The 16369-nt window shown below is 38.0% G+C and overlaps 1 protein-coding gene across 1 annotated transcript; it reads right to left on the reverse strand.

The window, feature by feature from the left end:
* Positions 1-9563: 9563 nt before the first annotated feature.
* LOC120601019 (olfactory receptor-like protein OLF3) lies at positions 9564-15799 on the reverse strand. Its single transcript, XM_039860645.1, is given in 4 exon segments — positions 9564-10113; positions 10115-10285; positions 10287-10881; positions 15670-15799. Coding segments are annotated over 4 exon segments (1059 nt in total). The 3' UTR covers positions 9564-9950.
* Positions 15800-16369: the final 570 nt, after the last annotated feature.

Consider the following 16369-nt stretch of genomic DNA (forward strand, 5'->3'; position numbering starts at 1 on the left):
ACAGACCATGGAGATGAAGCGTCTCAGACTCCTTGGCTCCTGGGCTAAGCACTCACCTGGGACACTAAGAGCTGAACACTGAGGGAAACTGCTGGGAGGAAGTTCACAGGTGCCCCCAGTTGGCTCAGAGACAAACCTAATGAAGTGCAGCAGTGGCTGAATTAGCAATGTGGAGCTGATGGATTCCCCCCAGGAGCTCTGTGCATTAGAGTGTTAATTGCTGTCACCACTCCTAGTCCTCTTATGCTGCCCTTTTCTTCCTTGGTAAGCTATTCTCTCCATCCTCCTCAGCCCACAACAATCCACTGAAGCCTAAGGTCACTCTTAAAAAGTCACTGAAGCCAGTATTCTGAGGTTTTAGGATATCCTCCTCAAGTCCAAACTTGACTTTTAGGACTCATGCCCTTATTCTAGTGAGCAGTGACTAGGCTGGCATTCAAATCTGGTGGAAAACCAATTATCTTCTTCAGCTCCAGGGTGCCCTTACCTTTCCTCCTAGAGTCAAGAGAGTTGTCTTCACTCCTCTGAGATATGTGTAAAGGGCTGCTGTGAGCACTGCAAGTGTTGATGGACATCCAAGTACATTTCTCATGATATTATTTAAGTTCAAAATATAATAGCAATGAATAGAAAGATTGAAGACCCCAAATAAGATCTACAAAAATAGAGTCTTATAGTCTCCAGGGGGTAAAAAGGAAAGGAAAAAGAAGATGTAAAATTCTTAATACAGAGAGTTAACTTTCTGTACCTCTTCAAATTTTAATATTTATAAAGATTCACTGTAATTTTGACAGGATGCACTCACATTACCATTCTCTGATATTCTGCAGGCATCACGCACCCTATTAGTAAATTATTTATCCATTTATTCATTTATCTACCAAGTCAAATACCCAGTAATTCTCAAAAGCACCATTTATATATCCTTTCATTACCCAATTGTTTGTCACCATCTCAACACTATCACTCATCCATTTGCTTATCTGTTCATCCACCCATTTATGTATTTCTTCATCCACATGTCAATTAATCTTTTATCTAATATTCATTCATAATCTAACAAATCTTCTATACTCAACCAACATATCACCTTTCTGCTTATCCACTAATTTATTCCATCATGGTACCATGGCCTGATATTACAGCACTCATTGACAAAGGTTCTGTGATAGTCCAGGAAATAGAAACTAGAGATGCTTCTCATTCCTCATCTGAATTTCTGAACTCACATAGAATTCACAGAATTGTTGTATATTTCTCTGAAGAAAGCTAGAAAAATTCCATGGCTGTGAAGACTTTAGTCACGGTATCCAGAAGTTCACATGACTACTGTTTTTCTGCATTCATTTGCAGACAACAAAGTTAAACTCCCAAATTCCAAGCTTTTAACAGAAACTCCACAGCACTCTCAGTCACTCCTGCTCAAAAACATGGCAAATCTTTCTTCTCATTCACCCTCTAACATTCAACAAGTTCTATCAACTCTTACTTTGAAACTGAGGGTCCTTATGACTTGTATTAAATTTAGCTTTCAATCTTAGCTCTAGAAATCATATCTCTTTCTATATGTACACATATACACCGAGCCTTTCCCCAAGATAATAACACCAGAGGCGGCAGAAGACAGAAGCCCATACCTGACTAATGGTCACAAGGTCTAGAGCTCTGGCAGGCCAAAGATAACATTTTGACCTAAGTTATATTTCAGCTCATGAACTCTAAGGTGGATTGACCCCTTTAAATCAGTTTGGCTGCCTGGCTGCTTTCCCATGAATCCAGACAGAGGGACACTGGAACAGACCTCAGAGCTGTCCTCAAGACCTGAAGAAATGATTTATTACCCTTATTTCAGCTCTGACCAATCAGCTCCCAGCATGACCACAAACCCCTTAACCTACAGTGTCTTGTGATTTTGCCCTATATAATCTGTCACCTACCCGCCATCAGGAAGTTTGGGCTTTTGAGCATTAGCTTCTCATTCTCCTGGGCAGGGCCATTCATAAGAATATATTTTTCCACTGCAATTTCAGTGTTTAGTTTTTGGCTCTGCTGGGGACGGAGAGACTCTCTCCATTCTGTAACACTTTGAAACATCTGTCACATGGATCCTTTCTTTCCATTATTAATATTGCTGGTATCTATTATTTTAGCATTTTGTTCCTAAGTGCCATGTAATTCAGTGCCTCTCAAAGCATGATAGGCTTCACCCTATCCAGACTTACTGACAGAAACTATGCAGACAGGATCCGGCAAACTGTTTTTATGAGCCTTTCAAGTGTTTCTCATAGAATAAAACACTTTTCAGGAATTTCATATAGAATAAAATTTGAAATCACTGGAACAATTCATTCTGTAGACCACTGTCATGTTAATATTTCATTATAACACTTTATTCTACTAATACCCACCTCACAAAGATTTGATGTAGAGTCTCCAATGACTTAATGCCAAATCTCAATGAGAGTGACGAGTTTCAAAGTCAACCACAATCTAAGTTCTTCTCTGCTTCATTTCCATGTGAGGCCCCACCCATCCTACAATTCTGCTGTTCCCCCAACAGGAAATGCTCTCTTCTCTGCCCAGGAAAGTCATCTCATGGGTGTTTACCCAGAATTGAATGAGTTCCTTCAAGAAACAGTGACAGACACACTAATATATACTATCAATGTATATGCTTGGGTTTGAAAAAAAGAATGTGAATATTACAAAGTATCTGCTCCAAACTCTATGCATATAAGTTGAATAAGCTCCTTCTAAATAAGTGGTTTGTTTGACTTAATATGTGTTCGTTTAAAAACCATTATTTGCCATTGTTATATTTTACTTATCTGTAAATTATTCCCTAAATCCCCTACTTGCAATTTGTCTGTTAAACAGACCTTTAAAAGTAATTTAAAAAGTACAACTCTGGTGCAGGATGTTTATAGAGGGAAGGCTGGAGTTGGGGTACTCTCCGTACTTTCTGTTAAATTTTGCAATAAATCTAAACCTGCTCTTAAAAATAGAGTCTATTTAAAAGGAAACAATAAATAGTTGAGCTTGTTCTGGCTTCCACTTAGGTGGTAGGAAGCTGTAAAGAATATTGGTTTCACCCTAAAACTAGAAAAGGTTAGATAATCTACAAAATCATAACTATCTGTAAAATCAGTAAGCTGAGACTACAAAGTAACCAAATAGTGTAAAATCTCAGGAAAGACAGGTACATCCAAAGAGAGATAGGTTGTAAGCTCTTACCTACCTGGGCCAGAGCATGAGAAAAAAATAGGGCCACCAAACAAGCCAGTGAGAATTGCTTTAACAAATGGTTAAAGTTCAAGTGTAGGGTATTATAAGTACAGAATGGCTGAGAACACAGCAAAACAAAAAGTTCCCACCAATTTCCAAGACTTTCTCCACAGACTTAGAACAGTCCCCACAAGAACATTTGGGGGAGGGTGGAAAACCAGACAAAGTCTCCTTCATGGTGCAGGTCTGGTGAAAGCAGCCACGGCCTCTGCAGTAAGCAGGAGGCAGGCTCCCACCACCAAGTCTGTTCCCTTATGGAACAAAGGCCTGAAGCCACCAGGGAAGGGCAGCAAATCCTGTTTCCCTCAGAGACAGATGAGGACTCATTGCTGAGGGAAGAGAAGAGGGGAAAGAAAAAAAAAAAACATTCTCATGTGGGGGGTCCTTGGGGCAGGGAAATCACTCTATGTTCAGACCACGATCCCATGTCCTCACTCTGTGGCAGAGCAAGAGCACAAAGAAAGGCCCCACCCTGAGGCATAGGGACACAGGGAGAAAGGACCTGCCTAAGACTGAGATAGAAGCAGGACAACAAATAATAATCCCTCATTCTCCATCACCCGCTGAGTGGGAACTGAGGGACAAAGAACAGCTGTTTACCATGGGGAGAGGCAGTGTGGGCAGACACACTCTCTGACAGTCCCATGGGGAGAGCTTAAAACTAAGTGTGGAGCAGCAATACTGGGAAAAACCCTGCAACCGCTGAAGATGCCACCTAAGCGCAAGTAATGCTGGAGAAAACCAAGTGTCGGTGCACTGAGGATAACCACAGCAACGACAAAACTCAATCCCAGCTCAACCGTGACTACACTGATCCCCACAATCTCTCCCACCTAACAAGACTACGGGACAAACAGGAGATGTGCCCATTGCGAAGCATACTATTTATCAGAGTCCATTATCCTACACACAAAATATCCTAGTTTCAATCAAAATTAAATATCAAAGGAAAAGTCAAGAAAAATTGCTATGTCACTGAACAAAGAGATTAAAAGAACCACAATCAGATATGCTTGGGTATATCTCACAGGAGTTTAAAATAACTCTCATAAATAAGTTAAAGGATCTAGTAGAATAAATGGACAGTCACAACTGAAAAATTTCAGTGGAGAATTGAAAACAATGTGGGGGAATCAAATGGAAATGCTGGACATGAATAACACAGTAACAGAGATGAAGGAGGCTTACGAGTAGACTCAAGAGAAACCATCAGCAAGGAGAATGATAAGTCAATAAAAATTAGTAAAACTGAAGCAGAGAAAAATTATGGTAAAAAGAGAAGACAGGTGTGGGACAACATTAAACCATCTAACATACATGAAATTAGAAATCACAGAAAGAAAATGGAGACAAAAGGAGTTCAAGAAATATTTGAAGATTCTATAATTTTGATTGTGTGATGCCTTCTTTGCCTTAAAATTGCACAAGAATAGGCATTAATAAACCAAATCCCCCATGCTGCTATCAACCTGGCATTTTGGGGTCATCCATTTAATTATGTCTCTCTGCACCTCCAATGCACACTCGCTGTGCCAGCAACCATGAGGTTTTTTATAACTTGAACCTCAGCCCTTATCTCTCATGTTCTGCTTCTGTAGCTTGCTTTTCTAAAATCAACCATCTTGTTTTTTCAAGGACTGTTCTACTTTTTGATTCAACAATGTAGAACCTCTTATAGTTTTGATTTTTCATGCTTCTGAATCTTTTTTCGTGCTGTTTTCCATGCCTACAATATCATCACAACTTTCCCCCTAGTAAACTCTTATCCCTTAAACTTTCTTGTATTTCCATTCTGTGAAGCCTTCCCAGAGGCACAGAGTTATCTAGTCCTACTTGTACCTCTGAAATTGCATTTAAAAGTTTCCTTTTGTATTTATCACATCACATTTTAAATGTTCGCTGTTTTCCCTCTGTTTCTAACTGGTCGGAGAACTTTGAGAATAAGAAACATAACATTCGTTTATATTTCCATTATCTTTCAGAGTATTGGTATATAGTAGTTGTTAAATAAATGTTAATTAAAATGAGTTTAACGACCAAAAAAAAAAAAGAGAAATATTTGAAGAAACAATGGCTGAAAAAAAATAGTGAAAGAAATTTAAGCACAAATCAAATAAAGTCAGCCATACAAGGTAAGGAAAAAGCCTAGACGCATCATATTCTGTCTAAAAGCCAAAAATAAAAATCTTGAAAGCAGCCCGAGATAAAAAGATATACCATATATAGGAACTATGCAAGTCAGAAGACAATGAATGAACATCTTTAAAGCCTTGAAGGGAAAAATATTGTCAACAAAGATTTCTATATAGAGAGAAAATCTTTTGAGAATGAAGGAGAAATACATTTTCACACAAACTGAATGAATACATTCCAGCAGACCTATATAACAAGAAATGTTAATAAAAGTATTCAGAGCTTCTTAGAAATATAATTCCCACCATAAGAGAGGAAATGTAAAAATTGGGACTGTACTATTATAACACGTAAGAAAAGAAAGCTGTTGAAGAGGATCCTTAAGACTCTTCCCTTCTTCTCCTCTCCTCTCCTCTCTCCCCTTCAGAGAACTAGCCTTTCCCCTGAAACACCCAAGGCAGCAGATGACAGTAACCCAGACAAAGATAATATCTTGACCTGTTATGTTCCAGCTCCTAAGCCCTAAGGTGAAACAACACCCCGGCTACTTTCCTATGAAACCAGAGAGACACTGAAACAGACCTTAGAACTGCCCTCGAAATTGGAAGAAATGATTTATAACCATTACCTCACCTCTGACCAATCAGCTCCCAGCATAATCCCAAACCCCCTAACCCACAGTGTCTTGTGATTTTGCCCTATATAATCTATAATCTACATGCCATGGGGGAGTTTGGGGTTTTAAGCATTAGCTTCCTGTTCTCCTGGGTGGGGCTATTCATAAGAAAATAGTCAATGTCTCTCCACTGCAATTCTCAGTGTTTAGTGTTTGGCTCTGCTAATGCTGGGTAAACAAGCTTTTTGTTCAATAACATTAGGGTCATGTGAAAAACTAAGTGGCCAGTTTGAAAAGGTCTGTGGTAGACTAAGTAATGCCCCCCAAAAGATGTCTATGCCTGCGTTCCCAGAGCCTGTGAATATGCTGCTGTTTATGTTAAAAAGAACTTGCAGATGTACCTAAATTAAGGATCTTAGAATGTGGAGACTATCCTGGGTAATCTTACTGGTCCCAATGTAATCACAAGAATCCTTGTAAGACAGTGTGAGAGGACCAGAGGCAGAAGAGAGAGATGTAAAAATGGAAGAGGATCAGATTTAGAGAAAGGTTTCATCTGCTGCTGATCTTGAAGACGGGAGAAGAGGTGACAAGCAAAGGAGTGGAGGCTGGGTGAAGGCAAAGGGATCATGCATGCAGTGACTAGTGGAGAAAAGTCACAAACATTTTAACCAGGTACAGAAATGCAGATATAGCATCTTCATATATCTTTCTCCTTGAAGTGTCATGTGTGCATTTGTATTTTTTAATTAAATTTATTGTGGTGACATTGTTTAATAAAACCATATATGTTTCAAGTATATAACTGAATAATACATCATCTGTATATTGCATGGTTTGTTCACCACCCAAAGTCAAATCTCCTTCCATCACCGTATATTTGACCCCTTTACCTTTATTAACCTTCCCCACTCCCTTTTACCTCTGGTAACCACTAAACTGTTGTCTATGTCATGAGCTTTTGTCTCGTTTATCTGTTGCTTCAGTTTTCGATCCCACATGAGTGAAATCATATGGTTTTCAACTTTTTCACTGTAATTTATTCTGCTTAGCATGCTCAAGATCCATCCATGTTGTCGCAAATAGCAGTATTTCATCTGTTCTTTTGGCTGAATAATATTCCATTTTATGTGTGTACCACATCTTCTTTATCCAATCATCTACCAAAGGGCACATCAGTTGTTTCTATGTCTTGGCCGCCACAAAAAATATTGCAATGAACATCGGGATGCATATATAACTTTATCTTTATGGATAAAGTTTTCATATTTTCGGAGTAGATACCCACAAGAGGGATTGCTGAGTCACAAAGTAATTCTATTCTTCATTTTTTTGAAGAAATTTCATACTGTTTTCCATAATAGCTGTACCAACTGATAGTCCCACCATTAGTGTATGAGGGTTCCTTTATGCCACAACCTCTCCAACATTTGTTATCATTCGTCCTGTTGATAACAGACATTCTAACAGGTGTGATGTGGCATCTCATTATGGGTTTGATTTGCATTTCCCTAATAATTAGTGAAGTTGAGCATTTTTCATATATATGTTGGACATTTGTATGTATTCTTGGGAGAAGTGTCTGTTCAGGTCCTCCGCCCATTTTTTAATAGGATTATTTGTGTTTTTGTTTTTGTTGAGTCTGGTTTCTCTTCAGATCGTATCTTTGTATTTTTGACTAATTTTTTCTTCTTTCGTCCCTTTCCCCTACATTTAATATAGGGTGTGTTCATGATAGTAAGTTTTGTGGTTTATTCCACAACTTGCAGAAAATTCAGACAGAATTATGACATTCTAGAGGAGATACAGGGTCCATATAGGAATTCGAAACAGAGAAAATGAAGTGTTTCTCAGAATCCCTTAAAAAATGTGACTTGACTTTACATTTCTCCTTCCCCCACTGCCACTACTCTAGTTCAGATTCCAATGTCTCATTAGCAATTGCGGAGCAGCCCCCTAACTGGTCTCCTTAGTTCCTATCTTTCTTCTGACTCATGTGCCAGAGTGATAATTCAAAAGTGTTAACTTTGTCAGGTGTGCTTTTGCTTAAAAATCTTTACTGGCTCCTGTTACTATCGAAGGTGAAAGATATTTTGACATCACTGCCCTCAATGATTTGACCCTTCTTTAGCTGCCAGCTTCATCCCCACTACTTCCTCAATCTTCTCTGCCCTGCAAGTGCACCTCAGGACATTTTTGAATCCTCACACTCTCCCCCTGCTCTGCACCATCCACAGGTCACCCCTGTGCTCTGGTTGCTTGTTATCTGGATCATTTGTTCTCACTTTCCTGGTCTCCACCTAAACTTTTCTTGGTCTTTGCATACAGGAAGACCTCTGTGATCACCCCTGGAGGCTTAGTCTCTGTGACACAATGCTGCATTTTAATTGTTCACTGTCATCCTGCTATACAGTCACATCCTTCTCAGAACTGTAGCATATTGACTGCTGTGTCTCAAGAATCATTCGTTGTTACAGACACATAGACTCTCCTGTAATGTTTCCTGAAATAACACCAAGAAAAATATAGCTCCCTAGCACTGACTTCTTTAGGATGCTTCTCTATATTGCAAAATTTAGGATTGAATTTTTTTTAAGGTAAAATTAAAATATCAAACGGGCTCTGGACTATATGAGCCTTCAACTCTGCTTGAATGCTGAGTCTGTGTTGTATTCACAAATGAAAGAACTGCACATCGACTGACTTAAAGAAGAGACAACAGGAAGAAAGGGCTTTGAGACTTCTTCAAGGGAGACAGAAGATGAGCTACTGACACATTCTTTCTCCTCTTTCCCCTTCCTTATCCCTTATACAATTATTCCTTCCCCCTCTTTAACCTTATTTAACTTGTGCTTTTTCTCAGAGGTGCAGTCTACTCTCAGATTACTCCAGCTTGGTTGATTTACAAAGAGCAAGCAGGTCCTGTGGTGTGTGCAGATGGGAGAAGGGTTCAGTATGGACACTAGAGGTGACATCTGCACAGTGGTCTGAACTATCCGGAGTCCCAAAATCTATGTTAAAGTTGTCTTATCTCTTATTGCATTTGGTCGAGGAATCTTCCCATTCTTAGATAACTATGTCTTTTAGATTTTACATATTATTTCATATTTTATGTGCTTATTTCGTTTCCATACTCTAGAAAAAAAAAGTTAATAGATTTTTCAGAAATTGGACAGCTTTAATATTTAAATGATACCCCTTATATATGCAGGAAAATTCCTCTCAAACTGTTCATATACTCAACACGGTGCTTGAAACATAATTTCCCCTGGCCAGTTATAGCCGCATGTACGAACAACCTTTAATTAAGAGTCTCATCAGTGTGAAACAAGACATTTAGTTGATGCTTCTCCACTGAATTACCCCTCCAGCACTCAAGACAAGTACATTATGTCCACATGAAGGTCCTGCACAAAAGCATTTTAATCAGCTCGATAGCAACACTCCTCAGAACAGTGACCCACACAATGCTGGATGTGGTTATATGTATTTTTTTAAGTGAGTCTAAATGTGAAAATGTTTTGTTCCCAATGTAAATACAATAACCTTGTACAAAATTTAGATGAACAAGAATCAGTAATCCAAAGATCCATGAATAGGTCTGTGATTACAATGTGGCAAATAAAAACAGTAACTGTGTGGGATTTTTTTTTTATTATTATTATTAATCTCAGAGCATAGAAACAGAGATTAAGTCTGGGAAATTGTTATAGCAGTGCTTCACTCCTTCAAATGTGCTCCTGTGACATAAAAGTACCCCCACATCCACCCCAACCCAACCACTCAGCCTCCTACCCGACATCACCAGTACACATTTTGTCATCTCCTTTCTGGTTGCCAGGGCAATATAGTTGATGACTGTCATATCTGAGTTGGACACACAAAGCTTTTTTCTCTAAATGATGCTCAAGATTTATCAAGTTGCCAGTTTTGACGTTAATCCAGATAATTTCCCTAACAGTTTCTGCCAGGCCCCCTTCACCTCCTTATTCCTTAGACTGTAAATCATAGGGTTCAGCATGGGTGTCAAAATGGCATAAGAGAGAGAGATCAGCTTCTCCTGAAGGACAGAGGGGTGGAGTGGGCTGGATGTAAGTGAAAATGGCCATGCCATAGCACAGGACAACCACTATGAGGTGAGAGGCACAGGTATGGAAGGCTTTCTTTCTTCCTTCTGTGGACTCAGTCTTTACAATGGTGATGATGATCTGAATGTAGGACACAAGAACCAGAAAGAAAGGTGTCAGCAACACTAGAAACCATGATTGCAATCTCATTGGAAGAGGTGTCCACACAAGCTAGTCTGACCACAGCTAGGATTTCACATGATATGTGATCAATAAATTTGTTTGTGCACATGGGCAGCTGAAAAGTGATGGTAATCTGCGTGAGAGAGCAGATAGAGCCACTGACCCAGGATGTGATGGCCAACCTAGCACAGAGCCCTCCATGCATGATGACCGAGTATCGCAGGGGCTCACACACAGCCACATAGCAGTCATAAGCCATCACTACCAGTAGAACAAACTCAATCCCACCTAAAGCCAAGGAGAAAAATAACTGGGATGCACAGCTCACGTATGGGATTACTTTATGTTCTGCAAGAAGACGCACCAGCATCTGAGGGACGATGCTTGTGGCATAAGAGACATCAACGACGGAGAGGTTGGTGAGAAAGAAATACATGGGAGTGTGGAGCCAGCTGTCCAGTCTGATCAGAAGAACAATGAGGACATTTCCCAGCACTGTCACCAGGTATGTGATGGAGAATAAAACAAAGAGAGGGACCTGAGTGTCCCAGTCACTGGACAGGCTAAGAATAAACTCTCTCATCCACATCTGGTTATCTAAAAAATGTAAAGATTATTAATCTGCAGAGAGAGTCAGAAATAACAGAATCTGTTGAATTACAGAACCATAAGAATAACTTCTTAAAAGAATGTATATCATATACACCACAAACGTTTCAGATAATTTATGGGCCAAGATGACAGGCTTGAACCTAATATGCATTATATCTAACTCTATATGAGAGAGCCTAGGCCCTTCACGAAGACATGATGTGGTCTCAGGGAGTCAGTTAAATCCTGTAGATAATGCAGTGCAATTTTTGGAAGCTCTTTATCTTTTCAATTTAACTCAGTTTTCAGAGCAGAAAATGATGGTAAGAGACAATGAGAGGTAAAGTAATAAACAAGGAAGAAAAAATTGTTTCAAGTTCAAGAACTACACATATGTACTACACCAAATTACAAAAAAAAAAAAAAAAGGAAGATATAGCTGTAAACTGAAAATAAGACTGGTGTCTCATAGAGAGTTCTAGAATTAGAAAACCTAAACATGAAACCTGTTTTTATGACTTACTAGGTGTATTATTGGATTAAAGGTTTAAACTTTTACATACAAAATGGAATAATGTTATATAACTTACAAGTATATAAATGCAAATGTAAACAACTTATGGAGAAAGTACTTTATTAACTGTTACTGCTAGTAGTACTTCAGTAGTATGGATATCAATTGTAGCATGAACTCTGCCTTAGGAAAAATAGAGTAACTAACAAATGTTGTGCTTTCTTCTCACGTCCCCGCCACAATTTCAGACATTAAAAAAAAAAAAAAAGAAAGAAAGCAAAGCCTTTGATAAATTTGAAGTCTAAAAGGTAGCTTGGATGCTTTGAAATTCCAGGGTCTTTATGAGAATTTGGTATCTCCATCTTAGGAAGGAGAGAAAGAAGTGATAATTTCATCTTGTTTTTTTTCTTTTTCTACCATGCTTTACTAATTCTGAGTTGCTCTTATTAATTTTCTACGACTCTAGCCCTTGTCTCAGTAAAAAATAAAGTATGAAAATGGCTGCACAGGCTTTCTAACATAGAAGGAGGAAAACAAATCTGTTCACTTTTGTCGACTAGCCCATGTGCATCAGAAGTAGACATTTCATTTTGTTAATTTGGCTAATATCTTTAAAGTGTCATCTCTGTTAGATGCTGTGATCTCAAGAGTGAATATTACACTTCCCTATGTTAGTCATGCTCAAGTAGAACAGAACAGAATATCATCACATCATTTGCTCTTCTGTTACACATGCAAAATGCCTAGAGAACTCACTGTGCTCCTCCCACCCGCTGGCACATTTCTCTACTACAGAGCTTGTCTCACTACAAATGAGTGACAGTGTCACATCCCAGAGAAAGTGTGAGCTTCCGGACCTAACATTTCCTGCTTTCAATCTATTCTTTTCTGCTTACCAAGATCTAGAGCAAGCTATTTAGCCTCTCTGAGCTTCGTATTTTTTAATCTGTAAAATGTGGATATATTGGCCAACTGAAAGAGTCACTGAAGAAATTGATGTTTTGAAGATATACAATTCCTAGTGACTGAATTAGGGCAGGTGTCCACCATTTAGTGATGATAACTGGGTGACCTTTCCTTTCAAGGTCTTGATCACATTCAGGATCTTATTCCTTCATTTACTCTCCCTCTTTCTACCACTCTGGGACACTCTTGACCCTGATTGATTCCTTTTCCCCTACTGTAAAAATTATTCAGGCCCAACCTGAAGGGAAAAGTCTTTGTTATATTAATTACCATTCTAATTCTTCCTTTTATGTACAGAATTCTCAAATGATTAGTGTCCCTTTGCTGGATTTCTTTATAACATACACCCTTTCAGCTATGGAAATCTGGTTTCCACTTTCACTAACCTATAAAAATTGCACTCTTGAAGGTCACCCATGGTTTTCTAATCATCAAATCCAAAGACTTTTATTCTACTTTAGTTTTTTACTTATTGTTTAATCAACTATTTGTTCCTTCAAATTCTCAATTCTATATGCTCTTTTGTCCTGATTTTGTTTGTATTCTTGGATAATTATTTTAAATTCTCCTGCTCCATTACTGTGAGCATTTTCTAAGGACATGCTCTCAGAATTTGTACTTTTATTTTTACAGCTCTTCCTTGCAGGACATACCTGTAATTATAATAATAATTATCAACTCTATATGGTTCACTCTCCATTCTACACTTTCCTCCTAGACTTCTCTCCAAAAGTCCAGATGCTTTCTTCAACAGTTTAATGAATGTTTCCCAAATATTTCATCATCAACTTATTTCTCTACAAACTGTATTCTCTCCTGACTCCTTTATTTCTAGCAAGAGACTAAAATTCTACTACTCTCCCAAGGCATCATGTTTAATTTTTCCCTCTGCATCAACATTCCATAGAATAAATCATTTTCTTTCATTGTGTTACATATCTCCCACCTCTCCCTTTGTCTTCATTCACAGTGCTAATGTACTAACACATGCCTCATCACCTCCCATCTGAAAATGTGCAAAAACTTCCTTTTGAATATGACTGATTCGGCCTATGCTCACTCCAAACCAGCCAATACTCTTCTACCAGAATGACCATTCTAAAATAAAAAATTAATCATACCCCTTAAATACAAAAACATATCTTGTGATATCTAATTGGTTACAGAATTAAGTACATACTGGGCAGGAGAGTGTCCAAATACTTATTAATAAAATCCTGCCCTCTCTCTTATTATATTAATTTTAGCATTTATTATCATGTGCATGCTTTAAAGCAAAGCATTCTAATGTCATGCTAATACTTAAATACCTTTCAAAGATATGTCAGCTAATTACTTTTAATCCATCAAAGAGCGTATTTGTTTCTAAAGTCCACTGTCTTAATTGCGTAATATTTTAAATTTTAATTGACATTTAAATATTCATGTTTTCTACAGTCACAGAGTCCTTTTTTGGACACCTGGTAGATTAAGAAAACAATAATAGTATCTACATTTATTCCTTCATGTTGAGGTCATCCCCTTTGTGAAATTTTTAGAGTAATAACTCTAAGTGAGATTTTTAAAATATGAAATACCTGACCTTACTATGACTTTGTGAATAGATCATGTAAGAGTAGAAAGCTGAGACCCTTACAAATGGGGGAGGGATAGAGAATGATATTGAAATTATAGGCAAAATCAAGTATGAGGCATGAACAGCAAAGACCAATTGCCCGTTGTTAAAACATAACCTTTGGTGACTCTAGTTAAAAGTATCTCCAAGTGCCTTCTCCCATTATCCAGTTATAGCAAATAGAAACAAAATGACTTCTATAACAGAGAAATGGAAACAAAAAAATGTTTTCACATTCCTTACAACACATTTTATATAAGTTAATACAACTAATTAAATAGTTAAACTTTGGTCAGTTATGATTTTTGTTTAAATAAAATCTTTCCATTTAGCCTAAAATTTATTTCACCTTCTGTATTGGGGTCTTAACAATTTTGGCTGGGACAAGTAAAAGTTCTGAATACAGAAGCAGAACACATAAAGGTAGGTCTCACAACCTGCAGATGTTTATTTCTTGCTGGTCAAAATAACTCAGAGCCATACCTTTATAAAGTTGAACTGTCCATGGAAATGGCAATTTCATAGAGAACAATTTCTCTGACTCGTGACTGAAGAGTTGGTTGATGTAGACACTGAGTGTGCCCATCCTGAGCAGAAATATTTGCATCATCCTAATGTATGAAAAGAGAGAACCCAGGGCCCTTTGAGTAATATCTCTAGACAAGTTTGAGATCCTAAAAGAAAGATTGATTATTTCTCTTTCTGGTCATGTTAACTTTTAGTCTGATTTGGTTACCTGAATCTTCACTTAATTGTGTCCAACTTTTTACGCTCAGTTTCTCAAAGATGTGCAACCTGACACTCACTTTTGGTGATATTTTTAATGGTCTCGCTTGAGTTCTCACCTTTATATTTCTTGTTCCTTATAAGCTAAGACTAGAATATTCTTTTGCAGTAAAATTACCTCAGTCTGGAAAGTCTCCACAGTGCAATTCTTATAGCCACTTTTAGAGGGACCAACCCTGGGATGAGAGTCAGGAGACCTAAATCCTAGCTCCAATTCACTCTGAGTGTCGAAGGCCTTTGAATAATACATCAATTGCCTTACATCTTAATTTATCTGTTATTAAAAGGGAAATCAAAACACTGTGTCAAAAAAAATTGAGATAGGAGGCTTTAAAGCAATTGCTAATTTATCTTTTCTTGTCTGGAAATGTAAAATACGAATATTCCCACCACCTGCCAGACAAGACACTACCTAACTAAAGATTTTATACTGCTGGGCTTCTTCCCTAAGTGTCTTTCTGTGTGTCAGCACTAAACCCTGGAGAAGCCTGTTTTAAAAGACAGTATCCAAGCCTAAAGCTTCTGCAATGCAGAATTGTTTCATTACATTTGCTACAATACTTAGGAAGAGAAGATTTCACCAGTCATGTTTCATATCTCTGATCCAAAGTCTCTAACAAGTCAAATCATTTATATTTCTGTCCCTTCTAACTCACACTCTCACAGGATATTTATGCCTCTCAAATGCTTATCAGTGCCTGACAGATATGTCTACTTTAGTCTAGGTTCAAGTTAGTCTAGAGAGTGCTCGCTTCCAACAAAGTGATGGAACATACATAATACTTATGCCAAATTCCTTGGGCTCCAGGGCTCATAAATTGCCTGGGACTAATTGTAACTGTGAGGGATACTGCTGGGAGGAGCTCTGAAACAGCTCCCACACAAACCTAATAAACTCTGGCAGCAACTCTACTGGCAATGTAGGCCTGACATTTCCCACTAGGAGCCTCAAGCATTAGGATGCTAATTGCTGCTACCAGCATCCAATTCACAATGGCAGAGCCTTCATGCTGCCTTTCTGGTAGAAGGCTGTTCTCCTCCATCCCTCCACCTCTAACACCTTCATTAAAGCCTTAAGTCATTCTAAAAAGTCAGAGAAACCAGCTTTTTAAAGTTTTAGGATGATCTATAGCCAAAACCAAACTTTAGTCTTCAATCATCCAATCTAAGGAGCAGTGATTCCCGCTGCATTTGAATCTGGTGAAAATACCAATTCTCCCCTTTTGGCTCCAGATACCCTTACTTTTTCTAGAGACACATTTAAAGCATGCACATTCACTTCCCAGACATATGTATAAAGATGCTAACAGGCTTCTATGCAAACTGCAAGTATGATGGACATCCTAGTATATTTCTCATGGTACTAGCTAAGCTCTAGAAATAACGTCACATAGACAGATTTTTAAATTCAAATCTACAAAAAGTTTCAAAGGAATGTTCACAGCTACTAAAAAAAATGGAAAAAAATATAAGGTCATCTAAAATCCTTAGCACAGAAAGGTGAAAATTTTCTACTCCTCTTCGAACTTTATTTTTAAGATTTTCCCATGTATAATTGACAAGTAAAATTATAGTATATTTAAAGTGTACAATGTGATGATTTGATACATGGA

The sequence above is a fragment of the Pteropus medius genome, unplaced genomic scaffold, assembly GCF_902729225.1.
Source record: "Pteropus medius unplaced genomic scaffold, Ma_sr-lr_union100, whole genome shotgun sequence".
Taxonomy (NCBI): domain Eukaryota; kingdom Metazoa; phylum Chordata; class Mammalia; order Chiroptera; family Pteropodidae; genus Pteropus; species Pteropus medius.